The sequence below is a fragment of the Macaca fascicularis genome, chromosome 5 (genome assembly GCF_037993035.2).
Source record: "Macaca fascicularis isolate 582-1 chromosome 5, T2T-MFA8v1.1".
Lineage (NCBI taxonomy): Eukaryota > Metazoa > Chordata > Mammalia > Primates > Cercopithecidae > Macaca > Macaca fascicularis.
The window spans coordinates 21,530,363-21,557,611 of NC_088379.1; the positions used below are offsets into that span (position 1 = coordinate 21,530,363).

Genomic DNA, 27,249 nt, shown 5'->3' on the forward strand with positions numbered 1-27,249 from the left:
CGAGACCCATCTCTACAAAAATAAAAAGAAAAATAGCCAGGCTGCTGGCTTGTTCCTGTAATTCTAGCTACTCAGGAGGCTGAAGTGGGAGGATCGCTTGACCCCAAGAGCTCGAGGTTACAGTGTACCATGATCCCCACTGCACTCCATTCTACGCGACAGAGTGAGACCTCAACTCTTAAAAAAAAGTCATGAAATAAAAGAATCATAAATGCTTCCTTAAGTAGAATATAACCAACTATACCTTATTATGAAACTAAACACTCAAAACAACTAGGATAAGAATAAAGTCTGATACAATTATAGATAATAAACACTGTAAAAGCAATGAAATGTGTTGCCAAGCATGGTGGCCTCCGCATTGGCAAACATGGTTCTAGCCCTGGGCATGGTATAACCTGCCAGCATGTCCAGCAAGTCAGGAATTCTTTGGATCTTGTCAAATTTCTTAAATTAGGAAAATGATCATGCTGTGATCTCTAAGAAAACGGAAACACTTAACAGTTTAAAATTCTATGAAAAATAGAGAATCTCAGTTATAAATCATAAATGACAAAGGTGGAGGGAATATATTACTCACTTCCTATACACAAATATCAAAACTCGAATTGAAATACTAAGGATGAGTAAGGGATCGTTCATCACTCTCCACGCTATGAGGAACAAAATCCCCTTGAACATTTTCAGTGGAATCTTCATCGTCTTTCAAGTGTTTGATTTCTTTTCCAGTCCTTCCCCACCCTCAGCACCTCGTCTGTTACCTAAAATAAGGCATGTTTAAATGAATACATGTTTTCTGAATGGGCAACATCTTCCGGGAAGGAAAATTCCTCACTTCCTTTGCAGAGGTAGGAAAAAGAAGAAGAAAGTTATCTCCCTAGATACAGCTGACCAGCAGGTCAAACAGGTTAAACACTGAGCAAAGAAAAAAATGGTGATAAATAACAATTATTCACTCCATTTCTTATTAGCTTATCTTTGTCATTTCCAAACACCATCTGGTACATAATGTATCAATTTATACCAGGAGACCATAAACCAGGAAGTATTTCCAAATCTATCCACTGGCTACTTTATTTCCCCTTCCAGAAAAGAACGTCTCTAAAACTCAAACCTAAAAGGCTTAAAACTATCGGCTTTATTATTGTCAAGCAAAATAACATTTCTAATGCAGTAACCCAGTGAAAAGTGAACATTTACACTAGAATGGGTAATCTCATGATGGCTCAGAGAATCGTTCTCTGTACATAAGCAGTTAATCTCTCAGAATTTAAAGTTTACTAAGCTAAACGGCTTGACTCTTTTTAGCATTTCTTGAATATGTATTTTTGAATCCGATCTGATTCAAACCTTTAGACTTCCACTGAAAAGAGATCAAAGCTGTGTCAATGTTGCAGACGTTGTCTTGCATACGAGGAAACTGAGAACCCCAGTGAGACTCCGGACTGGAGATGGGTTAGGCTGTAGTGTAGCGAAGACCAGTGAGTGAGAACTTTTGCAGCACAGCTGTTTTTAGAATTTTGGAATGGGATTTAATCAATACTTCCGCATGAATCTAAGGAACTTGATCTGTTCCTTAGATAACTTTATCCGTCCAGGATGGATACTCCTGGGTGAGTCAATCTTAATTTTGCGTTTGCTCCTTCCTGAGACATAGCCCCAAATCTTGCACTGGGTGGATAAAGGCAGTATCTGTGATACATTTGTCCATATATTGTTCCTTCGTCGTACCTAGTTACTAAAATCCTTTAACATGATGTTAGTACTGCTGAAAAGAAAACTAATTACCCTATAAAACTGTAACTCTGCCTTCCATTCCACAGATTAGAGAGATGCCAAAGTACAAAATAAAAGTGAGCATAAGAGCCAATATGGAAGAATGTGAACCTTAAATGGTAGCTCTCCATTTGCATTCAAGAATAACTTTTGTGTAGGAATCACCCCTACCTGGCCCCACCAAAAACAGTAAGAAACTTAAGCCCAAATATAAAGCGATGAAAAGGCCACAACCATGTTGAAAATAGTATTAACAGGATCCAAGGAATAATGCAAAATTAATGCAATGTAGGGAATTTTTTAGGCATTTCCATTTTCAAAAAACATCCTGAGAGATCCTTTTAAAACCTGGTAGCATTAAAACTAGACTTATAAAATACAGCAACCCAAACATCACTTTGATTTACGTGCCAATATCAATACAGTTAACCATGCAATATATATATAACTGACCTCTGTGTAAACTACCCCAAACCGCTAATTTCATTGAAGTAGAACTAAATGCTTGTATTGTAAAATATAAAAATAACAGATTGACACAATAACAAACACCTATTTATTATATTAAATACAAGCCTGAAATGTTAAGTACAGATTCTAAGAAATTACATTTCAGATCCCAAAATGTCCTGTTGGTGCTTCGACAACGAAAACCATGTTTTAGAAAGATTTTATTTCACATCCTAAAACATAGCAACAATTTGGGGATAAAAATAAGTAAAATCCAAAACTTCAAAGTTTATTCCAAATTCTTTTGAATCCCTATGGTGGCTGTAAACAGTTTTTAAATGTTCATAGCTTGAAGGAATGTGAATATCACAGTTTCTATGAATTTCTGCCTAGGAAGCCCAGCAACGTTAAACAGTAGTTTCGTGTTTCCACAGTCCAGTCCTAACATTGCCAGTGCTATCGGTACCCAGCAAGGATCCCTCCTGCCCAGTGCTTTTAATTGGTCCATTCTGAATGGCCAAGTTGAGGCCATAAGATTTCTGCTGATTTTCAAGTTCAACCACAGCTGGCTTCCTTAACGCATCTTTTTTACTACTGGTTGAAACTGGCTTTTCGAAATTTCTGCTGCTTTTGGGAAGTGTGCTACAAGCATCACTGCTGTCTTGCTGGGGTCGGTTGTACTGTCTCTCTCTGTAGGCTAAATAAGCTCTTCGGCTCCTTGAGTGTCCTTCGTGATTGCCCAGCCGGCTTTTAGGTAAGCCGTTCTGCACGCTTCCTTCCACGCTCGTTGGGACATCGTAGGCATATTCTCTTAGGACTGTGAGTCGGCTTGCCCGGTGTCCTTTACTTCTGTTTTTATGGTGGCGGCTTGAGTGCACATTTGTTCGAAACTGAACTTCTAAAGGAGCCACGTGCATTTTAATATCGTTGTCCATCGAATGTTCTGTCAGACTATTATCAAGTTGAGGGGTGGAGTTCAAAGGTAAAGAATTGGCATGGCACTGAGCTGCAGCCGCCTGTAAGTTTGTTAACTTGCAGCCCTGGGAGGAATTTTTGAAGGTTGAAGCACTTTTGTTTGTGCATGAAGACTCCGCACTGCTATTGGCGCACTTGGACGCCTCTCCATTTGTCCCGCTGGAGTTGGGGGGCTGGACATTGACTTGTACTGAATACGAGCTCCGTCCTGGGCAGCAAGTCATGATCCACGCAAGTCTAACGTCCTCCCTATTAACACAATGGTGGACCATGAAGAACGCACTGAAGCTTAAACATGTGGCTCCAAAAACGAAGCTAAACACCAAGTCCAAAGGGTAATACAAAGAAACAGCCAAAGCCCCAAACATCCACAATGCAACATATAAGAGCAAAGTAAGGCTGGCCCCCAAAAGCTGAGAATGAAAAGTGTGCTCATTTTCCAAGGCTGATGTAGAAATCAGAGACAAAGACATTGAATCCTGATGATTTATTTCTCCATTTTCATTGGCTGCCAATCTCTGTTGCTCCTCCGTGGGCTCCTTAAGCTCATATTTGCGCTCAGGGTGTCTTTTCAACTGAATAAATATGCTCAGAAAGTACATGCAGTTTACAAAAGTGATGAAGCTGGCTGGCCCGTAGAAGGCTCCCAAGGAGGGTTCCCACGCCATCCAGCAACTGGAAAAGAATATGGTAAACCAGATCGATGCTTCATGTTTCAACACGTTATTTAAGAAACTGCAATCACCTCTGATGCCTAGAAACTACTTAAAAGAGAAACAACTGGGTCATATACACAGAGAATACAAAATACTCACTAGGGTGCATTTGGCCGACTGCCATAATTCTTAATGTTCGCTGCTGCGGTTATGCCGCAGACAATGATAGGGATACCACCGCCAATCAGGTAAAATCTGGAAGGAGGAACCACAGAAAAACCACTCATCACTCCGCTTTTTAACATATTATCTATCATAACATCTCAGTACTTCAAAAGTCATTCCCTGAAGATTAACTATTATTTTTATTCCAATAATAAGCTGAGAGTTTCGTTCGGGAGGCTGATTTATTAGCAGTAATGTGGTTTTGTTTTGTTTTTTAGATTTCTTGTTTTAAAGCACAGGTCTAGTGAGTTTCCGAGTAGAGGAACGCTGATCAGCTTCTGCCACCTTGTGGCCACGCAAAGTAACACTCTGTGCCTGCAGGTAGGATTTCAGCGTTTTGTGTGTGTGTGGGGAGGGAACTGGCTTCTTTTAGATTCAGCCGGTGAACTGAAAAGTGCCATAGTTCATACAAAAAATGTAACGACATATTAATTACTGATTAATGTTCAGCTCAGCCTGCATGTCCCAGGACTGCCCACTGCTGTGTATCTCATCCCCAGTCCACTGAGATTGAGGTAAGGAGGGTATCTGGATCCCAGCAGCTTCACAGAGTGCAGAGGCCCTACTGACCCCTTTTCCACAGAGCAGCAGGGGACAGCAAGGGAAATGATGGTGCAATAAAAGCTGATTGAAACAGAGCAGTGACTGGTCCTACAAAGAAACATTTTGTGGTCATCTCTGAGCTCCTTGATCTCTCTGAAAAAGAAATTTCCATCCAGGATGGATACTCCTGGGTGAGTCGATCTTAATTTTGCATTTGCTCCTTCCTGAGACATAGCCCCAAATCTTGCACTGGGTGGATAAAGGCAGTATCTGTGATACATTTGTCCATATATTGTTCCTTCGTCGTACCTAGTTACTAAAATCCTTTAACATGATGTTAGTACTGCTGAAAAGAAAACTAATTACCCTATAAAACTGTAACTCTGCCTTCCATTCCACAGATTAGAGAGATGCCAATAATATGTGACCTTCCCCTTCTTCCTGCTATACTAATTCACATCTGCTTCTTACCTGAAAAGAAAGCATTATTTCCAAAATTAATCTTGGGCCCTATCACCCTGTGACTCTTCTTTCAACGTCACCAAACCCCTGGTCTTCTTGTTATTAAATAACCCTATTTTGCATCTTTAAAATCTTCTGTACTGCTTATTTCCAGCCTATACATACATTTTTTTTCAAGTTTCCAGCCTATTTCCAGCCTATATATATAGCCTATATTTCCAGCCTATACACACACACACACACATATTCAAGTTTCCCTACCTTCTAAAACTTTCCTTGAACTACCATTTCTTTTCTCTCTTCCTTCTGCAAACACTAGTACCACGACTTCCTTGCCTTTATCACCTTATTGTTGGCTGTACCCACTTACTACCATGATGCTAAAAATGTCCTCTGTGGGGTCAGATGAGTCTCACGGGCAAATCCCGTGTCCCACCCTCCAGATGGCAGTGTTGCCCAGGCTTCCTTAAGCTAAAGGATATGGGGAAAGCAGGGTTAAAGGGCAGAGCTTGAGCAGTCTAATGCAAAGAGGATACTTGTGTGTCATTTGGGGACTGCAAAGAGTTTGAAGCCCAAGCTGCCTTTTCTTTAACTCTGTATCTTTGTTCTCAGAACCTTACAGGAAGGAACAGCTCCTTAAGGTTCCCAAGTTTCAGATTCCCAAGTTTCTGAGCCAAACACCATCATCTCTCATTTCTCTTAATAGAAGTGAGGGAGGTGTCAAATCTCATCCTACAATTTAACTCTGGGGCCACCGAGCACCCCTGCTGCTCCTTGTCAAACACGGAACCACTCTCCCCCAAATCTTCCATGGTCTCGGGTGTTCTCTTTCTGCAGCCAAAAATCCAGTGATTTTTTTCCACAACCCATCTATTAAACACTAGTATGGTCCAAGTATCAACCTTTTCTTAACTAACTTCCCCTTGGGAGATCCTATTCATTATCATGGCTTCAATGATAATGAATAACGTAAGGAAATGTCTCCTGCTCCTCCTACATAATCTCTAGCTTGTCCTCTCTGCTGAGCCCTGGACTTCTAAAAATGTAAACACTCCACAAGAAAGTATTGATGAGCCTACCGCCCCGTTTCCCCTCTCCACGTCTCCCCCACCCACCTGCCCTTTCTGCTTTTCCTATCTTATTTCTCAGTTGATGGAAACACCCTCTGTCAAGCTAGAATAGACAACTCACAGTCTTCTTCAAATTTCTCTCCCTCACACATCTCTTAAATCCAGCTGGACATCAGTCCTAGAGAAACTGCTTCAAGCCTCTCAAACTTGGGTCCTCCTCTGTGTTCTCCATGACACTGTTCTGGTCTTCGTGGGGGCTACCCTAATAACCTCAGCAGAATTCCTTATTCTTGGGGATTCTGATTAGTACTGCATACTAGAGCGATAGCTGCCTTCTAAAATGACACTGTGTCAGGCCACTCCCTTAGTTAAAAGTCTTCAGTGGCTGCCCACATTTTAAACAGGACCCACAGAGGACTCAAAGCCAGCTTCCATCCTGAATTCCTGCTACCTGACACCAAACACCTGAGGTTCCAGCCAAACTGCACTCCTCAAGGTTTCCTCAGCTCACTCTTCACTTTTACACTTTGTCCTGATCACAGTAAGGTTCATGCCAGTGGCCCAGCATTTCCTAATAACCCCCACCCCCAAAATTAATGGCTTCTTGCTTTACATTTTCAAATAACTTATCTTCACTATGCTTCTCACACAGCACAGTCAGTGCTCATGCCTGTCTCCTCCTGCAGACTATAAACTCCCAAAGGGCAAGGGGGTCTTCTCTAAATCCCTGGCCCAGGGCCAGTGACATATCAGGCATTCAACAGGCTTGGTCATCACTGATAGATTTTACTCATCCAGCATGATCATTCATTTACCATTTTTCATATTACAAGGGATAGGAAAGACATATTACAAGTCTTTTTGTCCTTTGCACAGAATAATTAAATTGATACATACTTGAGATTATGACCTCAAGGAAATAAAAACAGCTGACAGTTTCATAGGGCCTATGACATGGCCGATCCCATCGTAAGTGCTTTGCCCATTTACTCATTTATTCCTCACAACTCGAGGATGGGAGAATCAGCCCCACTTCTGAGATGATCTTGGAAGGCTCAGAGAGGGTACAGAAGTTGACTGAGGACTCGCCGTTGGAAGGATGCCTAAGCCATTTTCAAAGCCAAAGTCATTTTCAAAACCAGGCAGGTCCTGCGTACAAGTCCGTTCTTTTACTTCCCAAAATTCACTCAGCAATTTTGTTATAATTTACAATTATGCTTCAATGAAAGCAGAGAAAACACTTAATTGACCCTTAAGATAATACAACAAAGATAGGAGATACCTGAGCATTGGTCTTGGTGGGGGTGGTGGTTCATCAGGATCCTGGCATCTTTTAGCTTTTTTAGTGACTTGTTTGTAGATATTTCGAGCTGTCACTCCTACCCATAGTACTGTGGCAAGGGTGGAATAGTGAAGAATTATCCCAACCTACAAGGAAGATCAAAGAATGCATAAACTAAGAAAAAAAATGTTCCTATTACGGCTTATCTCAAAATTGGTAAGTAAGTTTCAGAAGTCTGATTCGAAAGCAGCAGGAAGGCCTATCTTAATAATCAACTCTGTTGCCTGCTAAGGCAACACCACGTTCTAACAGACGCATGACAGGGAATCACGTTCCTCAAATACACAAACCGACAATTGGCTCTAGGAAGCCCACAAGCTACCATTTATACCCAAGATGACCCTTAATAACGGACGGAACTGGCTCCTGGACATTAAACCAAAGGTGTGTTTTTCATAGGTGTGACATTATACATTAGCGTTCATTTTCTTTTTTTTTGAGACAGAGCCTCGCTCTGTCACCCAGGCTAGAGTGCTGTAGTGTAATCTTGGCTCACTGCAACCTCTGCCTCCTGGGTTCAAGCGATTCTCCTGCCTCAGACTCCTGAGTAGCTGGGACTACAGGTACGTGCCACCATGCCTGGCTAATTTTTGTATTTTTAGTAGAGACAGGGTTTCACTATGTTGGCCAGGCTGGTCTCGAACTCCTGACGTTAGGTGATCCATCCACCTTAGCCTCCCAAAGTGCTGGGATTACAGGCGTGAGCCACTACGCCCAGCTTAGAGTTCATTTTCTAACATTCTTTTTAAGGAGGAATATATAGAGGGCACAAATAACCACAGGGCGAAAGCCACAGCACACACAGAATAAGTTCCAGAGTAAGAGACCTGAGATATAATTCAGAGCTTTTATACATTGTAGCAGTCACAAAGCAATATAATAATATATTGATGGTTAAGACGGGGAACTCAGAAATGAAATTTCCCTTGATTTTTAAACTGGTATTCACCTCTTACCTGCTGGGTGACCTCAGCAAAGTCACATAAGACCTTTAGGTCATGTAAGACCTAAAGTGTTGGCTTCCTCACTTGAGAACCAAGAATAATATAAAAGTACTATGAGGTTAAGTAAAATTGTCCACATTAAGCATTTAGCAAATCTCCTATACGTGACAAGCAATTAGCAGAAATAACTATATTACTTATTAAGAATGTGATTTTGAGGAAATAACACAAGCTCTCTGAAATTAACTTTCCTCAATTTAATAGTGGAAAATTATTAATCACCACCTCTGGGGGTTTCGTAGGAACTGAATGGACACAATACCTGGGATATAATAGGTGCTCAGTAAGTATAGGATAACTGCAATATATGCAAATGATATACACTGAAGTTTCTGTTTATCACATGACCTGTATATGAAGGAACTGTAGTTGAGGATGAAATTCTAGATGAAGATGTGAGGAAATGAAAGAGGCTTAAATTTTAGTTTAAGAAAAGTAAATGTCATATGTCACTGCAGTATCAAGGACATAATCCAGCTTTCTTAACCAGTAACTTGCTCTCTTTTTTTAATCATTGCTTTTTAATATAATTACAGGTAAGGCCGGGCGCGGTGGCTCACGCCTGTAATCCCAGCACTTTGAGAGGCCGAGGCGGGCGGATCATGAGGTCAGGAAATCGAGACCATCCTGGCTAACACGGTGAAACACTGTCTTTACTAAAAATACAAAAAACTAGCCGGGCGAGGTGGCGGGCGCCTGTAGTCCCAGCTACCGGGGAGGCTGAGGCAGGAGAATGGCGTGAACTTGGAAGGTGGAGCTTGCAGTGAGCAGAGATTGCGCCACTGCACTCCAGTCTGGGCGACACTGCGAGACTCCGTCTCAAAAAAAAAAAAAAAAAAAAAATTATTACAGGTAAAATTCCATTAATGAAATTCCAAGAAAAAATTTTGTCATTCTAAAGGGATGCCTCTCCAACCTCAAGAAAATCAGAGGTCAATTATAAAAGCATGGACCGCTGTCCAGAGTTTATTTTAATGAGAACAAATCTGCAGCAAAAACTTGGTGACCTGAAAGCCCAAATCTTATTTCGCAGGAGAAAGCCAGGGTGGTTCCTCTCCAGGTAAACCTTGCAATGGCTCTGAGGCGCTGGGAGAAGGGATCACGTCTGGCCCAACTACAAACGTCAGAAACGATCTTCTTAAAGAGAAAAGTGGCTTCGTGGTTCCCATTAGTTTTGCTGACTGCACTGTGAAAGCAAAATTTATACACAGAAGTGGAACAGAGAGCATAAAATAACCCTTTGAGCTGTCTAAAGTCATACCAAATATTTTAAGTAAAAATAGAATAAATGAATTTGATGCACAGAAACCAATAAATTCAAAACAAATCAGATATTGATTCAAAATGGTCAACTAACTCTACTATTGCTGGGGGTGTCTCTGACACAAAGGTCAAACGAATGAGACGGGGCTTTAAAATACAAAAGGTTAAAAGTAACTTCAACACAGGAGGGGTCAAACAAAGAATTTTCTATAGGGAACAAAACCCATCTTTTAATCACTGAAGTGTTTTCTACGGCATTTCTAAATTTCCAGAGGAGGTTTACTCTTAAAGATACTGAAGCCTGATTATTACTAGTGGAATTTTAGAGGTATGATGACATCTATTAACACAGTCGTGAAAGCAAATCAGTAAATATTCTACAAGATTCGAAAAAAAGAGTGATTAAAATCTAGTACAAAAGATTTTCCTATCTTTTGGAACGTAGTATTTCCTATTGTATTCTCCATCTGACACTTCATCTACACGAAATATAACCTTGTTACCACATTTTCTTCCAAATAAATCAGAGATGCACATAGCAATTCTGTAAATTGTCTAGGAGTAATCTAATTCATAGAGCATGTAAATAATTAGTTAAATGCAGTAGATTATTATTCAAGAAAGCCACCTTACCTCGGGACACTAATTTCCAAAGTTGTAAAATGGGTATAAAATAATTATCCTAAAAAGTTCCACTCTGTATGTTTGTTATCTAACTATAAACTCTCACAAACTAGCATTCATTTAACCACAAATAAGACTACAACCATGCAACATGCATAGCAGCCGTGCAAAAAAAAAAAAAAACTTTATGATGAATACAAGCATACAGACAATGAATACATAAACAATTAAAATTTTAACAGCTTCCATTAATAAGTGCCAGCTATATATCCAAAAACATATTCTTGCATGTGATTTCACTTCATCCTTTTCATCACCATTAGGTCAGTGTTAATTTTAAGATACAAAAACAGAGACTAAGACTGAGAGAAGTCATCCACCAGAGATTACATGGTCAATAACATGGCTGTGATTCAAACTGAAGTTAGATGGTTCCAAAGCCCTTGCCTTTTCTACTCTCCTACGCTGCCCACTACTAAGTACTAAAGCACAGTGATAGGGGCTGAGAGGCACTCAGAATCAAACCGACTAGCATTTGAATCATGCCTCTGCCACCTAATGGTCCTAGTGACTTGGGGAAAGTTATTTCAGTTGCCTATGATTCAGTTTATATAGTTATGAAATACACAAAGAAAAACTACCTCCTAGGGTTAATATGAAAGTTAAGACATAACACATGCACAGTAGTTGACAAGTAGAATGGTCTTAATATTCACTGACTAGATTTTTCCAAATCCATCTCTTGTGCCACTGCAGCAATCCTCTCAATAACAGATCTCAAGGGCACCTAACAAGGGCGGCTGGCGTGATATTTAATAAATTCAATCATGGATTGGTGGAGCAACAAGGTATCTTAGATAAGATCCAGCTGAAACCTTTTACAGCATAGCTAAGAAAACCAAGGACCAAAAAATTAATGACCAATTATTTAGCAGTGTATCATGAACCAAAACACAGATCCCTTCCAGACTTGAGTTGATGCTCTTGACTTCGGGACTCAACTTCTTAGTTCTCGAACTTCAGCACCTTTAGCAAAAGGTCGTAGAAAGCACCTAAGGTCTTACCTGAAATGAATTTAGGAACCAGAGTGAGAAGTACCTGGCGGGTAGCACCTTTAATAACCTCAATCAATCACTGTGTGGGAAGAAACTACATTACAACCCATTCATGCTCTTCATAAAATAAGTGAGCTCACAGAGAGAGATAATAAAGACAAAACTACATGGATTATGTACAAATACAAACTGTACATAACAACATGTACACATGAGGGCTCAGTTTTTGAGAGGGAAGAACCTTAACAAACACTGAACTAGCCTGACCCATTTTATAGAAGAAACATTAAGCCCCTACTAGGTTAAGAGACTATTAACGTAAGCTGTTCTGGCGGACACAAAATTAGAACCTAGCTACTAGGATCTGGAATCCTAGGCTAGTCTGTTTTGCATTCTACCACTGCGCTCTGAGCTGGTGATTACCTGAATTGAGAATTACAATGACAAAGTGAAACAAGGAATGTCTGAGTCAGAAACATAAGAATGATGCTATGTCTTTCATCGAAGGGAAACACATTATAAACACAGAAGAGAATGACAGGGAAACGTCTAGACTTGCCTTTCCCTTTTCTTTTGTAAACCTTTAACGGCACTTGTTCTTGAAGCCTTAAAAACTCACTGCAATTCCTTTTTCCATTTAGAAACAATAGAAAATTCCACTCAGGACAATGAAAGGCAGTCATCTTTACAACGGCCTCTTTCCATTCATTTCCTTAGTGAAATAAATTTATGTATCTGCTTCATGAAATCAATGAATACTTTTAGATACAATGAAGACCTTTATCGCCAATGTGTGCTGAGTACTCTTCTAACAGAGTCAAAATGGCTCCAGGATTGAATGCGTTCTAACGTGCAAACAGAGGCTTCTTTTTGTTCATTCACCCAGTAAACATTTGCTCAGCACCTACTATGGGTCAGGCCTTGTGCTGGTCCCTGGATAAGCACCAGTGAACCAACTACTATAATTCTTACGCTTATAGAGCTTGGAGTCCAGGGAGAGCTTATAGGTCAGAGATAGTAAATAGGAAATCATAAAGTTTCATAGGCAGCATGGAATTTTAGTAAGGACCTGATATGGTTTAGTTGTGTCCCCACCCAAATCTTGAAGTGTAGCTCCCATAATTCTCATCTGTCGTGGGAGGGACTGGGTAGGAAGTAACTGAATCACGAGTGTGGGTCTTTCCCGAGCTGTTCTTGCGATAGTGAATAACTTTCACAAGATCTGATGGTTTTACAAAGGGGAGTTCCCCTGCACATGCTCTCTCTTGCCTGCTGCCACAAAAGACATGAGTTTGCTCTTCCTTTGCCTGCCACCATGATTGTGAGGTCTCCTCAGCCATGTGGAACTGTGGGTCAATTAAACCTCATTCCTTTTATCAACTATCCAGTCTCAGGTATGTCTTTATTAGCAGCGTGAAAACAGAATAATACAGGTACAGGGACAGAATCTCTGAAACAGTAACGATAAAGTGAGACCTGCAAGGTAACTGGGAGTCAGCCACATGACTGAGAACACAGAGGAGCTATCTTCTAAACATGGATGGAGTTGATCTGAGACCCATCATCTGACTTCTTGTAGGCAGTTTGTTTACAGATGTGTAGCAATAGCCTCAAACAAAAATATATCACACAGATGAGAGGTAATTTCATCAATAACACTAACATAATAGTGGTAACAGGTAACACTTATTGAACAGTTAGTATATGCCTGGTACTCTTGAGATGCATGAGTCATTTAATCCTCTCAACGATTCTTACATACACACATTTCAAACTGGATCACAGATATGCAATATTGGATTAATCATAAGCCACAGTATCATGACAGTCTAATGGGTGGGCCCAGCACAACCTGCCTGTATTTAATTAGTTATTATTAACAGTATAAGTACCTAAGAATCTACCAGCAAGACACAAGGTAGGACCCTGTCAATAACCTGTATCTAATCATATGACCCCCTCATCAGAGGTAACTATCCCCCTGTTATATCCTCTGTATCATCACCCTACATCCTCTGTTCATCACTCCCTTGCTGTTTTATAGTTTTATTGCACCTATTTTTTGTTAAAAGTGAGCTGTTTATTTTAGTGATTTTTACCTTTATTTAAAAAAAAACATGGTGAATGTTAATTTATAGGACTTACTTTTCACCTCTTCACTTAAAACTAATTTGTGCTACTCTGCATTGCTATAATTCATTGCTTCTGACTCTGGTATAATACCATAGGGTTTGTTTGTTCACTCTCTCTGTGTTGGGTATTTGGGTTGCTTCCAGGTTTTTGATATTGTGTATAGTGCTGCAATGAATATTCATATCCATGCTCATACTCATGTGCACACAGGCAAGGTTACTCTCTGAGTACAGGAGTGGGTCTGCTGGGTTCCAGGGTACATGAACATGTAATCATAGAAGGCAATGCCTCCCAGGGGACGTCCACTTACATTCCCACCAACTACGTAAAAGGATCCTGTGGGTCCACATGTTCATCAAGACTTGGCACTGTCAGGCTTAATTTTTGCTGACGGAAAAGGCATAAAATGGTAACTAATCGTCTTCACTGGCATCTCCGTGACCCCCATATGCTGTTGAACATTTCTGCACACATGTGCGGAACCTGTGTGTTCGCTCTTCTACGACATGCTTGTCCATTCTCCTGCTACTTTTTCTTCTGACTTGTGGTGTTCTCATTGACTATAGTTACTGATATATTTTTTACTCAAATGCTGTTAGTTGTATGGATTGCAAATAGATTCCTCCAATCTGTAACTTATCTTTTCAGCTTTTTTAAGGACTCTTGATAAACACAAGTTCTTATTTTTAGTCAAAATTACTTTTTTTCTAGTGAATGCCTTTCACTGTCTTACTGGCCTTCCTTATCTTAAGGTCTCCAACTTTTTTTAAAAGGATTTTAAGATTTTGGCTTGGATATGTAAGTCTTTAAACCACCTGGAGTTGACTTTTTTTTAATGTGGCATGAGGTATAGACCCAGTTTAATCTTTTTCCAAATGGATTTTCTCCAGCTCCATTTACTTAATGGTGGTCTCTCTTCCCCAGCTGACAAGGCACGTCCCTTCTGCTGTATGTCAAAGTTCCCGCGGGTCTGCCTCTGGACTCTATTCTATCCCATTGGCCAATTTATCTCTGCCTACCGCTAATACCACACTGGTTTCATTTCCATAGCCTCATAAACCCTGATGACTAGAAGACAGTCTTCCGGCTCTGCTCCTCTTTTTCATTAGTGTCTTGTCTTTCTTTGGCCATTTATCTTCACATAAATTTAAAAATCATCTTATTGAGTTTCATAAAAAATTCTACAGATTAATCTTAAAAGGAATTGCCATATCGCTGATATTAAGTCTTCCTATCCTTTGACCTATTGTATCTTTCCATTTATTTAGGTCTTCTTTCATACATATTTTAATTTTACCCATAAATCTTTAACATCTTTCATTATTTCTAGGTACTTGATAGTCTTTGACACTATGTTAATGCTACCTGCTCATTATGTTTTCTCATAGTTATATTTCTGCATACTAGCAGTCGCTCTTTGCTAATCTTTCCTATTAATTCTAATAATTTGTGTAAATTACTTTAGTTTTTTAACATAAATAATCACATCATCCAACAACTTATCATTCCTAATTTATAGGTGAGAAAACTGAGACACAGAAGGATTACATATTAAAATCAACATCTCCAAGAGATACCTGCACTCTTGCGTTCCCTGAAGCATTAATCACAGTAGCCAAGAGACAGAAACAACTTGTATGTCCATCAACAACAAACAGATAAAAAAATGTGGTCTCTGCATACAATGGAATATTATTCGGCCATAAAAAAGAGGAAAATCGTATTCACCAACATAGATGAACCTTGAAACAGTATGCTAAATGAAACAAGTCAGTCAAAGAAGGACAAATACTGCATGATTCCACTTATATGAGGTATCTGAAGTAGTCAAACTCATAGAAGAGAATGGTGATTGCCATAAGATTGGGGAAGAAGAAAAAAGGGGTGGTTGTTCAATGCATACCGAGTTTCAATCATACACGATGATTGTGCTTACAGGTGACAATACTGTACTGTACAGTAATAATTTGCTTACAGAGATCACATGTTATGTATTTTTTTAATTACACTTTTAAAAGAAAAAAAAAAAAGGTTAAACAGATCACCCATAGTAACACAGTCGATAAATGGTAAACTCAAATCCAAATCCAGGCAGCCTGAATTTTCAATTACTACGTTATACTTCTTGCTATCATGCATGTGAAAAACAATATACAAACACAGAAATAAAATTTTACATATTTTCTATTCATAGATCGAAGAATTTCCATTTTTATATTTATGCTGCAAGAAAACTGTTCATTAAGGCTACATATGTAATAACTTATTGGAAACTAAGAGTAAGATATTTTTTAATTCTTCATATTTACCTAACCTAGTGTCATTTTTATATCTTTATGATTAACTCTTTTTCTAATTGTTACATTTTCGTCAACACATAAAATCATTTTTAAAGTATTATCAGAAAATGTCACTTCTTTTTCAGCCAAAGTCAGAATTTCATACATTTTAAAAATAAATAATAGGCATTGTAATAACAGCCATAACGTGTAACACTAAATTCCCAATGATAAAGGGATGAGCTGTTTAAGTTATATATTCAGTTGCAAAATGGTAATTTAAAACAGGGAAGTATACTGGCAAATTATTTGTGATAGACATTAAATTTAACTTTAATCAGCTAAAGAAAAGGTGTTAAAGAATGATTTTTTCTTTTTATAGTTAATGAAAGTATTTTCTAATACCAGTAATTTTTTCCATTTCGGTTTTTCACTCTGACTTACTGCTTGGCAGACGCTGGCATTCCTGGTCTGGGTTATTCCTCCCACAAAGACCACACAGGTTAGGAAAATATGAAAGCACAAGTTCACAAGCATGTGCCAGCTCTTGAGGCTGATTCTAATCAAACTGTTTAAAAAAGAGAGAAAATATTAATATTCAGGCTAGTACATATGAAGGAGAAAACTATGATGTTCATCTTAAGTTAATTCCAACTTCATCAAAGGCAAAAGTTAAATATTTGATATTTAAACACTTTATTTCACAAATATATACTACCAGACACACACACACACACACACACACACACACACACACACACACACGCACAGATCTGAGAAATCATTTAACCTGAACTAGTTTCTTAACATTTAACTTTACGCACTTAAAAACAAAAAGCCATTTATAGAACCACTGCACCCACTAAATGCTAAAGAAATTCTCCACAATAAGAAACGCATGAGCTTTTGTTACTATGATGTCTTAAGATGACTGGATTACCTGCTTGGCTACCTAGAGATTTCTGCAACATGCCAACGGGTCTTTTTTTGACCCACTGGCACGGGTCTAAATACTCAATGCATTTCCTCCTGGACTTTCATAATAAAATGCTGAAGTCTTTCTTTTTTATATATATCAAAATCTCCTTTTGTTTCTTAACTAAATGTCAAGAAATGCCATACACTTCTAGCTTAAACAGGAAAATACATTCTAGCAAAACGTTTTGGAAGGTGAATATCTGCTTAGCAAATCCTTTTAGTTCATTATTTCCTACCACAAAATAAAAGTTTCTATAGCTTTGCCTCCAATGAACAAAAAACATATCCCAAGCTTAAATGCCACAAACTTTCTTAAAAATGCCATCTATAAAATAAAGAATATTATAATAGGCAAAAAGTCATAAAATAATAGTAATAATACAGTCTGATACCTAGAGGTACCCCGTAACTCTGCAGGTAAGAAACTTCTGCCTCACTTTACATCCTATTGCCCCTGTGACTCACCGCACAGTCTGCAATACATATTTCCCATATTCTTTTCTAGATACAAACCCAGCAAACTGACTGGATGCTGTAAAAACTGAATTTATCATCTCAAATACTAATTATTTATGTCTCTAATGGCACGAAATGAGTAAGGCATGAATATATTCTAAAGTAATCATCCTTACTTTGGAAATACAGGATGATAACAAACTCAATTTTATTCTAATTAAATGTGAAATAAAGTCCTTCAAATCAAAGTCCGCAGATCTATTTTGTCGAGATGTATTTCTTACCTGTGATGGTATATGTAACTGACAATGACGGCTAAGAGACATAAGAGGAGAATGATAGCAGTAGTATAAACCACAGGATGCAGGAGGCTGGCCGCCTGGGTGTATAGTTCAGATCCTGTCAAATCCTGAGGGCAAAAAGAAAGATTCATTCTAGCAGCACTTCTCTCCACATTTAACTGCTGAGATTTTTTTGAGTGACAAAAACACATCAATAAACAAAAACTCTGGCCCTTATGTCTCTTTATTTTATTCAGACTAATGTTTCACGCTATTTTCCTAACACTTTGCTTTCCTAACTTCTGTTGTGTTAACTGCTTACGGCATACCCTCGTTTTACACTGGACCACCTACTTTCTAAATTGAAATGTTGACTCTGCTATGAAGGTAAAAGAGAAATCAGCCCCCTATATTTGGGCAATTCAGAAAGCATAACCAGACTTCATCCTTTTCAATGCCCTTTAAGCCCAGTTATCACTCTGCATATTCACTAGCTGATCAGACACAATGAGAGCAGTATCTCTGAGGCTACAAACCCCAAAGACACCTCTCTATCCGTGGTCAAGTTCAACTTCAAGTTCCCCAAATACAAATGGACCAAACACTGCAAAGGGCATTGGAGACATAACGATAAGACATGGTTCCTGTCCCTGAAGAGGTGAAAAATCACAGGGGTCTACAATCGGATCGTAACAATGTTTGATGAAGATAAGTAAAGCACAATTATGGCAGCAAAGAGGAAGAGCCCTGTAAGAGCTCAAAAATCAATAAATGGCCGAACACAGTGGCTCGCGCCTGTAATCCCAGCACTGTAGGAGGCTGAGGTGGGTAGAAGGCTTGAGCTCAGGAGTTCGAGACCATCCTGGGCAACACCGGGAGATCGCATCTCTACAAAATACATATTTTTAAAAATTAGCCAGGCCTAGTGGTGTGCGCATATAGTCCCAGCTACTTGGTAGGCTGAGGTGGGAGGATCACTTGAACCCAGGAGGTCAAGGCTGCAGTGAGCCAAGACAGCACCAATGCACTCCAGCCTGGGCCACACAGTGAGACCCTTTCTCCAAAAAAAAAAATTAAAAAAAATAAATAAGCAATAACAGCACATCACTTATAGAACATTTACAGGCATTGACTGTGAACAATCCAAGCACTGACTGTGTCCAGCACCATAACTGTAGGAGGAAGTATGTTATTAGCCCCATTTCATATGTTAAAAAACTGGGGCACAGAAAAGTTACGTGCCTTAAGGATTAGATTCAAAGGAGCTTGGCTGCCAGGTCCTTGCTCCCAAACACAATGCAGACACTGCCTCTCTGAAATGCAACAATTGAAATCTTAATGCTACTCTCTTATAAAGAACAAAGCAAGTTGGAAAGACACCTCCATCCTGGCCACCATGCCAGATAACTGGGGTTGTAAGAGTCAAAGCTGTAGGTTGACCAGATCCCTTCACTAAATTCTCTTTCTGCACTGACTCTTAAAGCTAAAAAGTGACTACTGAATAGTGGAAGGAACCCACAGTGGATAAAACTCCAATTGGGAAGCTCTTATTAATAAAATATCTGAAACAAAAAAAGCTAGATTTAAAAAAAAGGGAAGCAAATAAGTGACAACCAGACAAGGAAATGGAAGATGACCTCAATAGAGCAGGAAGGGAAGGGGCAAATTTTCCCAGGGAAGAATCAGAAGTTCACAATCTACAATTACAGATCTAAAAAGATGGTATCAGGATGCCTAACAAACCCCTCACCTTATCAACTGCTGAACAGTTAATGACAAAAATCACAGTAAGAGGGAGGCAGAGATGAGAACACAGGAAACTGAATTCCAGCTAGACTACTCAACTATACTACGATGAGCCTCCAACTTACAATTCACCCATTTACTTGACAAATACTGAGTGTCCACCATGGCCAGGCACAGTGCCAAGTAATGGATATACAGGGATAGACACAAGACAGCTCCAGCCCTTGGAGGCCCTGCAGTCTGTAAATTAAGTACACAAAAGGGAAAAGACCAGAGAAAAGCCTATTAGGACCAATTCTGAGCAATCTGCCTTTGTGAGATGCCCATAACACTAGCCTGTAATCATGGCCTCAAAATAGTTGCATTCTGTTAAAAGTCCAGAATATCAGCAAGGAAATTCAAAGAAATGTTGGAATAATGAAAAACAGTTAGATGCTAGTGAGAATAGACATATTTTCCTCCAATTTCAATGAAAAGCTTCTATTCCAGTACAGAACTAATAACTGAGGATAAACTTTCAATATCTAGTTTAGCTTCTCATCTCCTTTTGTGCACTGCCTGCTTTAGATTACTGCAGGAAATGTTCAGTAACACGCTGCCACTTACCAGCTATAAGACTTGGGGCAATTACCTCACTATAAAATGGAGACTCCTCTAATCATCTCAAGGGGGCTGGAGTAGGGGTAGAAGAAAGGCGGTAAAAGTGCCTTCCATAGTCCTTGGCAGAGAGTAACTATATGGGGAGCTGGATATCATCGAAAAAAACATTCGACTAAGAGCCAATTTAGTTCTCAAAATATACTCTATATGGCATTCAAGTTTAAAAGAAATCAGTTATTTTTGGCCAGGCACAGTGACTCAGGCCTATAATTTCAGAGTTTTGAGGGGCCCAAGGCAGGCGGATTGCTTGAGGCCAGGAGCTTGAAACCAGCCTGAGCAACATAGTAAGATCCCACTTCTCCAAAAAAATAAAAACAAAAACATTAACTGGGCATGTTGGCACGCGCCTGTAACCCCAGCTACTTGGGAGGCTGAGGTGGGAAGATCACTTGAGCCAGGGAGTTTGAGGCTGCAGTGAGCTGAGACTGCGCCACTGCACTCCAGCCTGGGCGACAGAGGGAGACCCTGTTTCTAAAAATAATTGACAATAAAATTAAAATAAAAAGAAACTGCTATTTTTCAAAAGTCAAACTAATGTGACACAGAATGAAAAAGAAACTAGATGTTGAAACAGAAGGCAACAATGACCGAACAAAGGCATGAGTACCTCTGTCACTGGTCATACAGGGCACTGCTTCCACAGGGGCATTTTTTTCTCAACATGTTTTTGTTGATACATAATAATTGTATATATTTATGGCATACATGTAACATTTTGGTCTATACATATAATGTGTAATGACCAAATCAAATTGGGAAATATGAAATATGCAATAAATATGCAATAGATTATTGATAACTATAGTCACCCTGCCATGTTATCAAACACCAGAATTTATTCCTTTTATCTGTACTTTGGTACTCATTAACCAACCTTACTTCACCCCCTCTTCCTAGACCCTTCCCTTCCCAGCCTCTGGTATTTTCCATTCTCCTTTCTAGCTCCATAAGATCAACTTTTTCAGCCCCCACATATGAGTGAAAACATGCCCTATTTGTCATTCTGTACCTGGCTTACTTCACTTAATGAAATAACTTCCAGGCTCATCCATGTTGCTGCAAATGACAAGATTTCATCCTTTTTTATGACTGAGTAGTACTCCTCAGTGTATATATACCACATTTTCTTTACCCATTCCTCTGTTGATGGACTGATGGACACTTAGGTTGACTGTATATCTTGGCTATCATGAATAGTGCTGCAGTAAATGTGAGCACAAGTATCTCTTCAATACCCTGATTTCCTTTCTTTTGAATATATACTCAGCAGGGAAATTGCTGGATCATACGGTGGCTCTATTTTAGTTTTTTAAGAAACTTACAAACTATTTTCTATAATTGTTGCACTCATTTACATTCCCATCAACAATGTATAAGAGATCTCTTCTCCACATTCTGTTATTTTTTGTCTTTTTGACACAAACCATTTAACTGGGGTAAGATATCTTATTGTGGTTTTGATTTGTATTTTCCTGATGACTAGCAATGGTGAAATTTTTTCATACACCTGTTGGTCATCTATATGTCTTCTTTTCAGGATATCTAGTCTGATCGTTTGCCCATTTCTTAAATCAAAAAATTTTTGTATGTTGAGTTGTTTCAGTTCTTTATTATGCTGTTATTAATTCCACAAGAGCATTTTTGACTTGCCCAAATGCAAACAGGTTTCCTGCTGAAGAATGAACCTAAGGAAAAGTATAGTATAAAGGGCCAGACAGTAAATATTATAGACTTTGGGGGCCAAGAGACAAATCCAAGCTATTATGCAGGTAGTATTAACCACGTAAAACAGAACTACTGAAAAATTTAAAAGCTATTATTAGCTTTCCCACCTTTAAAAAAATCTGGCTAGATTGGACAATCCAAAAGAATATAAAAATATTTATGGCAATTGAGAATTTTAGAATACCAGGACAGTAAACAAGTTAAAGCTCTACAATGAGAGAGAGAAAGCAGAAACCTGAATCAAATTATTTTCAATTGTGGCAGTAAATAAATACAAGCTTTACGATAACAACAAAAACATTACTAAACACACTATATAAAAATGGTAGTATGAGACACCTTTGAGTAGAAAAAGTAAAACTGTTGCTCACATTTGCAACACAGTAATAAATAAAATGGAAAACCACTGTGCCCTCCGGCACCCACATGACCAGAGTCCATCACTAAACATAATCTCAGTTACTCTTCTACTCGGTACAAACTTTAATAACTAAGCCAGGAAGTGAAAAATAAAGTTCTCCACAGAAGTTAGCTGAACGAATGCAGAGAAATTAAACATCAAAAGTGCGTTAAAAATCACAAAGATGATCATTACTAAGGACTCAAATCAAAGGAAAAAGTTTTTAAAACTGTTTACTTGACAGAGATTCATATATTTACAATTGTTACTTCAGACCTGAGAATTATTGAATATAAAATCAGTGGAAGTTTTCCATAATTATCACTGTATCAATAAGAATAATTAAAATAAGCAATTGTCTAAATTCACCAGGATCTGAACAACGGAAAGGAATCCAAAGAAAATGTATCAGGGCATCCTGTGTGTCAGGGTATAAAGCATTATAATAAGAGTTTACCATTAAAATTTTAAAATAGATCTGAAATCAGAAATGTAAAAAAACAAATAAAAATTTAAAAAGAGGACTATGACTTACATCTATGTTGCTTTTTCCCACTAAGGAACAAAGAATACAAATTTAAAGATTTTATTCCCCCTACCTCACATCATCAACAAAAAATCAATTCCAGTCAAATTATGGAACTAAATATAAAAGGTAAAACATATTAAAGCTTCTTGAAGAAAACAAAAGAGATCTTCATAATCTTGGGGTACAAAAAGATTTCTTAAACAGCATTAACTAAAACAACAACACAACGATGAAGAAACTGTACTTCAGAAAAATTAAGAAACTCTCTTCATAAAAAAACAATATTGAGGAAAAAAAGGCATGAACTGGGAGAAGATATACGCAACACATAAATCCAACAGGGAGTTCACATTCAGAAGCCATATTAAGAAGTGCTATAAATAATTAAAAAAATGAAAGATAAAATTAAAAATAGGCAAGACTTGAGCAAGGAACGTCAGGAAAAGGGGATACCCAAACTGCCAATATAAAGCTAAAGAAGTGCTCAACATCAATAGTGCCCAGAGAAATGCAAATTAAAACTAGAATGATATATCACAATACTAGAAGACTAAAACTGAAGATTGACAATTCCCAGCATGGCAAAAATGTAGAGCACCTGGAACTCTCATTACCATTGAGACCACAAACCAATATAACAACTTTGGTCAACTGCATGGATTTAGCTACTTAAAGCTAAACACATGGAAAGCCTACAACCCAGCAATTTCACTCCTGAGTGTACATGTCCATCATAAAACATATACATGAGTACTCACAGCAGCTTTTTCTTGACACCCAAAACCTAGAAACAGAAATGGCTATCAATGATAAAATGAACAAACTTTGGCATATTGATACAATGGACTACTACACAGCAATGGGAAAGAATAAACTGCTGCTAAATGCAAAAATGAAGATAAATCCCATCCCTGTAATGATAAGAAAGAAACCAGACACAAGCGTACATACTACACAACTAAAGTCTAAAAACAGGCCAAACTTATCTACAGTGAGAGACATCAAAAGGGTGATATCTGGAGATGGTGGCAGGAACTGACTAGAGAAAAGCACAGGAGCACTGTCCAGCACTCTAGTACAAATCTTGTTCTTATACATTCTTTTGTAAAAATATAACCAATATTTGTGCACTTTGCTAAATACCTCAATTTAATGAAAAAGGAAACCCAGTTGGTCCCTTTGATTATCAATTCCACTTCAGAGAATTTGTCCCACAGATGCTCAACTAAATGTGTGAAACGACACTGTACAAACCACTAGAAACAAACACAATGGAGAAATATCTAAATAAATTATGGTAGAAACATAATATTCAGAAATAAGAGAGAATGAGGAAACTCGTATATTGATTTGAGAGGATTTCAGAAAGGAGACTTAGCAGAGGGATTATTAACACAGATTCCAAAATGAGACTGTGAATTCAAATCCCATTACCAACACTGGCTTTGTGAACATGGCATTTAACCTCTCTGTGCCTCAGTTTCCACATTTGTACAATGGGGGTGACGACAGTACTTATACCTCATGAGGCTGTCATAAGAGCTGAGTAACTGAATGTATATAAAGACATCAGAAGACTGGCTGACACATCAGTACTTAATAAAGATTGGTCACCACTACCACCATCATCATCCTCTTCTTTAAGATACATCATCACCATCATAGTTAAGATATGTTGCTCTATAGAAAAAAGCATGGTTTAGGACAGTGTATGTAGCATGCAACCTTTGTGCAAAAATGCAACAAAAATAGGAACATATATTCATTTTTGTTTCCATAAACACGAGGGTCTCCTTAACAATATGTGAGAAACAAATAGTAGTTACTTATCAATGTGATGTGAGAGATGGGGAGGACTTCCAGCTTTCACTGTATGTTAATGTGTAGAAATAAATAAAACATTACATCCACGTGATTATAGTACTTCTTTTAAAACTATTTAAACAAAAACATCACTAGTATCTCTGTTCAATTACAGAATAAATGATATCAAAGTTGCTTTGAATGCCATTCTAATCTATAAAATGACATATTAAGATGGTATTCAGCACGTTTTATATAAACAAATGTAAAAGCATCCTAGAAAAATGAATGAATGCTCTCTAGTTTCATATTTTTAGCTGAACACAATAACAAAAAAGGAATCAATGTATATAAATTACCTTATCTTCATCACTAGTGATTAAAGTATTAAGTACTACATAGTTTGAACCTAATCATTACCCCACTTTCTATTCAGTTTTCTTTGTTTTTCCTACAGACACCAGCTCCTGTGAATCTTCCTGCCCCACCTGGCTATTTCAGATCATATCATTCAAGCAAACCTAATTTCTGCTTAATTTTTTTTTCTGGTTCCCAGTGAGACCTTAGTAAACTCAGATTTATGAACAAGTATATTATTCATGTCTCATTTTTTCAAAATTCAAAACTCTTAAAATCAGATAAAGGAAAGTTTTATGGACTATATCCCAAGACAGGAATTTAGACTTACCATATAAAATGATATATTAAGATGGTATTCAAGAAAAATAGGATTTTATCAATTTTTAAAAGCTTAATATAAGGAAAAAAGATAATGCTTTCTAATTTGCTTTCTGATTTCTAAAAGCTATTTCTTCAATCCTAAACGTAACTTTAACTACTTAAAAGTGTGTATAATTTCATTAACTTTTTCTTTATGTTTTATTAGCAACTAACTCCCATGCAGTAACTTTAATTTTGTCAACAATTTCAAATACATTTTTCTTTGCTGCCCCTAGATGGCACAGTTACATTTAAGAAAAGGAAGAAGTCTTTGAAAATAAATAGAAAAAAAATCTGAGTACTACCGTATTTTAGCTTTAAAGAATTGTGTATTACATTTTTTAAGAGATTAAAAGTCTGAAAGATAAAAGAATAGCTTATTCCTTCCATAAAAAGGATTATACTAATTTAAATAGTTTAGAAGAACAGCTAGGAAGTTCAAAAATAGATGCTTTAAACTGGTATTAGATTAAATAAAAATAAAAGTTTCACAGGGTGCAATATTATAGCGAAGGCTTATAAAATGCATTTTTGTGTATGTTTTGTGTTTCATCTATTTTGCTCAATTTTTTCTTAACTATTATATAAATTTCTGACAATGCTGAATATTATTTCTCCTCAGTACATCACAGTTTATTTTATACTCAAAATCTGAATGAGAAAATACTTTCAAAATGGAAGAGAAAATACCACATACTTTAACACTTCATGCATTAATTCCAGAGGTGACAGTGGCTCATGCCTATAATCCCAGCACTTTGTGAGCTTGAGGCAGGTGGATCACTTGAGTCCAGGAGATCAAGAGCAGCCCAGGCAACACGGTGACACCCTGTCTCTACTAAAAATACAAAAACTAGCCAGGTACTGTGGTGCATGCCTATAATCCCAGCTATTCAAGAGGCTGAGGTAAGAGAATCTCCTGACCCTGGCAGGTAGAGGCTTCAGTGAGGCGAGACTGCATCACTGTACTCCAGCCTGGGCAACCGGAGTGAGACTCTGTCTCAAAAACATAAAAAATAAATAAAAGGTGACTACACAATAATAAAATGTGAACTTACAGAAACCAGATTCAGGCTTACAGAAATCAAGACATCTTCCATTTAGAAAGAGAATCAGAATCATAAACTGTCAACACTAAAGTTAATCCTAATTGAATAAAGGGCCTATACAAATATAGCCAAGTCTAACCAGCGTAGAATTCACCCACTGTCAGCTGGGCCAGATAACATATATGCTTAAGTATGTTGCTTACACTTGTATAAAATGCTCAATTATGTCACTGTAAAGATAATCCCTTTACCCTGATAAATAACCTATTCACCTTTCTGCTTGCTTGACCAGTGTACCAGGTAAGATATAAGTTGAATTGAAAAAACAAAAACAAAACAAAAAACAAGAGCCAAAGAAAATTATTTATAGGCCGGGCGCGGTGGCTCAAGCCTATAATCCCAGCACTTTGGGAGGCCGAGACGGGCGGATCATGAGGTCAGGAGATCGAGACCATCCTGGCTAACCCAGTGAAAATCCGCCTCTACTTAAAAATACAAAAAATTAGCCAGGCGTGGTGGCGGGCACCTGTAGTCCCAGCTACTGGGGAGGCTGAGGCAGGAGAATGGTGTGAACCTGGGAGGCGGAGCTTGCAGTGAGCTGAGATCCGGCCACTGCACTCCAGCCTGGGCGACACAGCAAGACTCCATCTCAAAAAAAAAAAAAAGAAAGAAAATTATTTATAATTCACACTTACTTCAAGATAATTTCTAGTGCTAAACGCTATTTTTTAAAGAAAGAAAAATTCATGAAATGTAAAATATATCATGTTTCAAGGTATTTAGCACTTTGATAAAACATTTTCTAGAAAACAGATTTACAGCTGGGAATCAGAAATAACGTAGAAGTTCCTCACACCCAGAGTAACCTCAAACCATTCCTGGGAAATGTCTTTCACATGCATTAGTAATTCCTTCCACTATACTCTAAATATACTCCATGATGTCAGTATTTATAATAATTACAATACAAAATAAGAACTAGCATGGTTTATTTCATAATTATCTGCTCAGGAGTCAGATTCATTTAAAGACCTCATTAATAAAA

At 38.0% G+C, this 27,249-nt stretch overlaps 1 protein-coding gene across 2 annotated transcripts in view; it reads right to left on the reverse strand.

Annotated features, from left to right (window-relative positions):
- Positions 1-2,309: 2,309 nt before the first annotated feature.
- Positions 2,310-27,249, reverse strand: part of ADGRA3 (adhesion G protein-coupled receptor A3) — a 130,458-nt gene continuing 105,518 nt past the window's right edge. For both annotated transcript variants that reach the window (XM_045392204.3, XM_005554582.5), the window contains 5 exons: positions 17,576-17,700; positions 16,302-16,425; positions 7,440-7,585; positions 4,017-4,112; positions 2,310-3,876 (listed from right to left, as the gene is read on the reverse strand). In XM_045392204.3, the coding sequence (XP_045248139.2) occupies positions 2,634-3,876; positions 4,017-4,112; positions 7,440-7,585; positions 16,302-16,425; positions 17,576-17,700 (1,734 nt within the window). In that variant the 3' untranslated portion in view covers positions 2,310-2,633. The remainder of the gene's footprint in view (positions 3,877-4,016; positions 4,113-7,439; positions 7,586-16,301; positions 16,426-17,575; positions 17,701-27,249) is intronic.